A 5,000-nucleotide genomic window follows, 5' to 3' on the forward strand; every position below is an offset into this window, starting at 1 on the left:
TGAGAGCGAGAGCACACGCTGTGATTGAGGATCTCCTCACTGTCACTCAGATCGGTAGTAAGACTAGGATAAGGATTCATGCGACCACTTCGCACAGTGTTGACTAATTGGTGTGACAATACAGAAGAATCATTCTATATGTTGGACAGGATAAATCCGAGAAGAGTGTAACATTTCCGGGGCCATAGGTGACATTAGGGGTGAGACTCCCGGGGTGACAGTGCTGATGGGGCAGAGGGGTCAAGTATGCAACAAGTCAAAAACACAGAAGGGGAGAAAACAAAACGTGAAACAATATGATTTTCCTAAACCAAGTGACAACTTCAATCACGGTTATATTTGAATAGCTGCTAAAAACCTCTAATACGTATGAGAGGATGGAGCTAAAATGAAAACCATTAAACATAAAACTGAATTTTGAAAATTAACGCTTTTCCATCGATTAACAAGAAAAAACAAAACATAACATGGTGATCATGATTTAATACACACAGGTTCATGCAGATGTTTTACATACAAGCATGACTGGAACGATGGTCATTCCTCCACTTTGGAAAATAATTCAACAACTTCACATAACAAAATTATATCACTGTCCGTGGTGTGTCCAGGGCTTCTCTCCTGTTACAAGATTACAACATACCGCCACACATTGTATAACTATGTACATAATGATACCACATAAATATACAATAATAAAGGTGTAGCACTGAGGCGACAGACAGTCCTGTTTATAAAGCCAGCAACCCTCCTTCCTCAAATCGCGCCATATTTCCACACATACATCCATACACTATAGTAAAAAAAAAAGAATGACCATATTTGCTCGTCAGATAGCATCTAATAAAGCACATTCTCTATGTGAGCTGGAATCACCTGGACTGTCTTCCTGCAGACATCTGGCAGCCCAGGAGAGAGTCTATAGTATGTACCGAGAGCATGTTATATTACATGCTCTCTCCGCGGTGAATGGGGGCACCGAGGAATCCCGTTTTTGTATTACGTAACGCAAATCACTATGTAATATACAGATAAAAAGGTTAGAAAATGGTGACGGGTTCTCGTATTTTCATCTGATTTTGGGAAATAAAATTGGCATCTGCCACATTTGGAGTTTAGTTTTGTCTTCTCCATCAACACATTAGAAAGTACTGAAGATGATGGACCTGTGTCTTCTTTTCACTATGTAGCTCTGACTAAAGCACAGTTTATAAAACAGATTATTTTCACTACGACCAGAAAATACCCATATTCAGTAAATTAGCAAGCTGAGAAATCCTTGTCTTGTTTAGTCGGAGATCCATCTATAAACATGCTCAGTACGTGCTGTGTCTGTTGTCTCACATTCCACCAGATCACCTCATCTCAAGCTGTCCCAGGAGAACCATGGAAACTTTTTGATGAAAACGTGATTTATTTGTATGAAAAGTTTGCTCTCCCGGGTCCCACTTTGTAGTCCAGCAGTTTCATTTATGAATGGATTTCCCCAGCCCATCAGGCACAGTTATGGACAGAAACAAGACAGGCATCCCAGACATTTTTATGTCTCTTCATCCATCATTCAATTTCTTGCAGAGGTGAAACACAGGCCGCCAATTTCCGAAAGTATGTTCCTCCTCAAAAGAGCGGCTCCAAATGTGCACGATTCAGCTGCAAATAAGCTGCCAGCCTTACCAGGGCGCCTGGGGACAGCCCCTGAGACACAGAAAGCAGCCGGCTTATTACCCGATGGTCTCTGTGGAGCCCAGATACTTGTATCATCATCGTGTATTGTCTGACAATCATTGTGTCAGGTGTTACTGTACAACAAGCAAAACCAGCACCTGTCCCGTATGCTGCCATCCATATACATTACATTACTGGCCCTGGAACATCTAACAACACGCTAACAGCAGCCTATTACACAACCAGTGTCCATTATCAGTAGCTGTAGGGGCATGGTACAGTCCAATATGGGTGTGGTTAGAGCAGATCTAGGAGGTGTGGCTTAGAATTTCGTCAGGTATACTTTTGTTTCACATGTACCAGTTATGTCCGAAACTGTGTGCGCGCGTAAAGGTGGGGAATACCTAGAACAAGCCAAACAGACATTTCTTTTCCTTATGCTGATCATATATGAGAACATAAACCCATTATAGTATTTGTACCATGTTATAGCAGAAAGTTTCCAAAAAATAAATAGAAAACCTTGTGAATTCCAGCAAGGTCGGTCTAAGAGCGCCCGGCATTATGAATACAGGTTGACTTTTGATTACTATATCCAGTTGGCCAACTTGTATGTATTTATGCCATGTTTGTCCTTGATAATGACCCCAGGAGAAATCAAAATGTCGGATGAAAGACCACGTCCTTCACTGTTATTAAATTAACGAAACCTTTAGTTTGCGTTTATAAAACGTAATCTATAATAAATCATGTAATACAATCTGTATCAGCCAATGACAAAGCCACCACTCACAAGGAAATAACATGACACCCAGAATACACGCTGCCTTACACAAGAGATCTTAATAAACTTCACAAACATCTAAGTAAAATATCTTAACAGAACATAAGACATTTGTCATTACATCTACATTATATTATATTTCTCTGTAGCTCATATTATCTCCCAGAACATGTCTGGGTCTATTTTGTGCTCGATACAAGATCAGACCCTCTGGCCAGTCGTGGTCGTCTGCAGACCACATTTACTATCATGTCCGATAATGATCTCACCCATGCAGTCCAGACCTCGCCATTATCGTCCGTTATCCCTATTACACAAGATCACAAGCTAACTACCATCAGACAGTCTCCTGTACATTATACATATCTATTAATGAATGTTTGTAGAAGCTCCTGCAGACAAGTGACCTACACCTTGTGGCACTGACAAACAATGGTATGATGGTATGTCTACTGCGCCAAGTGGGCGAGAGGGAAGTCCGAAGAATAATAATAACAGAATAAAACATCACTAATAATCTTTTAGCTGATTAAAGTGAGAATATTCCCAGCAGTTATCATCATGATTTCTAGTATGATCATTAATGGGGAGCACAGATAATGGGGAGCACAGATAATGGGGAGCACAGATAATGGGGAGCACAGATAGAAATTTTGCTTTTTGGTAAACTCTTTAGTCATTAAGTCCTGCATACAATGGTACCACACTCACCAACAGATGAGTTGTGTAGAAGAGACATGGAGCCACTGCAAAGCACCGTTATAAACCCACCATTCTTCAGAAAATCGGCATCAAGTAAAACTTCATCCCCCCCTTTCTCTCTGGTGCCTCCAGAAACTTGTGTAATGCAGAATACAAATTAGGAGGGGTGGAGGGGGCTGTCCTGTGGGACAAGGAACCTCCGATGTGTTGACATTTACATGTGTTCAGTGTGTTAGAGGAAGGAATGAACAGGCAAAGGGGAATCCTTACAATCTGGGTAACAAAAATAACCCCTTGATGAATATTTAGTTCCTACCCAGCAATCCAAAAAGGGAAATGGCTGCTGTTACTGGGAGGTCTGAGGGTGGGGTCATCTTGAGCCAAGTTAAACACTTTTTATAGACTGTAACAAATAAAACACACTCGTAGATGATGAGGGTGAGAAAACTATATTTGTGATCTCATGATAAGTACACCTAAAAAATAGGCATGACTAAGAACATAGCAATATTTGGCAATGGTAAAAACCATTCTCTCTACCCACCAGGACACAGAATACTTAATACAAACTTACCTGTGCATTCTGGATCTGGATTGCTCCCTGTGACATAGCTTGGGTTACTACTTGTCCTTGGGATGTTACCATGGTAACAGGTTGGTAAAGTGCACCACCTACAAAACACATAAGAGGAGATATCACTTGAGGTGCACGAAAGCAGCCATTAAACCACAAGAAACAGACAAAAAGTGCTATCACTGTACACACCACTGACATCAATGCAGCAATGTTATTACCAGTTTCCATTACTATCATCGGCAATACCATAATAACTCCTACTATATAGGATAAGGATATTAGACATCCTATTGGGAGTCCAATGAGCTGAAAATATTATTTGGCCTGGAGCCTTGTACTTTATAAGGTGACCGATATCCTTATAATGTAAACTAGGGAATATAACACAGATATTTCTTATATAAATCACATTTTGCATCAAGTTCAAGAAAAGAGGTTACACACAGTTCAACACAAGCAATCCCATTTAAGCCGTAGAGAACAACATTCAGTGTGTTATACAGTGTAACAGGCCAGCAGCAGGAGAAACGTGCTAAATCTTCTGGACATATGAGCAGCCGACTAAAGGACTAATATTTGGCATACAACTCATCCCTCCAAAGAAAAAATAATGTGCAGTGAAGTTTTATTCATCTGCAGTTTGCTGCTCGATGTGTAAAGGTGGAGAGATGCTCAGCAATCCACACTGATAGCGCCAAGAGAGATATTAGCACGTTAGACAGGTGGATTATACAGGACATGATGAGTACACAGTATCACTGCACTCCTGGGATCTGTCATGTTATCGCGTTTACTATGCTGCATTTACTAAACATGACTCGTAATCAAGTAGTAATTTCCCTCTGCAGAAAGTAATATTAGTAAACAGAATATCCCTGAGACCACAGCTGCTTCACACAGAGGATGTTATCACAGCCATGATGTACAGAGAGAGCGGTCTTGGAGGGGTTAAAATGTTCCCCGAGGGATCCAGATCTGGCTTTCATGAATAATACATCCATCATGAGAGGTTTGTATCATTTTTCACATGCGGCCTCCTTTTCTGCAGGACAGCACAGCAATAAGAGAAAACATTATGGGGAGTGGACACTGTCACCGACAGCCAACCATAGCCGACTGAACCCACAGACACTGCCACCGGCAGAGCCCAACAGACAATGCCAACGGGCAGAGCCCAACAGACAATGCCACCGGGCAGAGCCCAACAGACAATGCCACCGGGCAGAGCCCAACAGACAATGCCACCGGCAGAGCCCAACAGACAATGCCACC

The 5,000-nt window shown here is 41.5% G+C and overlaps 1 protein-coding gene across 1 annotated transcript in view; it reads right to left on the bottom strand.

Annotated features, from left to right (window-relative positions):
• PKNOX2 (PBX/knotted 1 homeobox 2) overlaps positions 1-5,000 on the bottom strand; it is a 202,754-nt gene that overhangs the window by 23,102 nt on the left and 174,652 nt on the right. The window contains 1 exon segment of the mRNA XM_075190372.1: positions 3,726-3,823. Within this exon segment, the coding sequence (XP_075046473.1) occupies positions 3,726-3,823 (98 nt within the window).

Source organism: Mixophyes fleayi, chromosome 11, assembly GCF_038048845.1.
Source record: "Mixophyes fleayi isolate aMixFle1 chromosome 11, aMixFle1.hap1, whole genome shotgun sequence".
NCBI lineage: Eukaryota > Metazoa > Chordata > Amphibia > Anura > Limnodynastidae > Mixophyes > Mixophyes fleayi.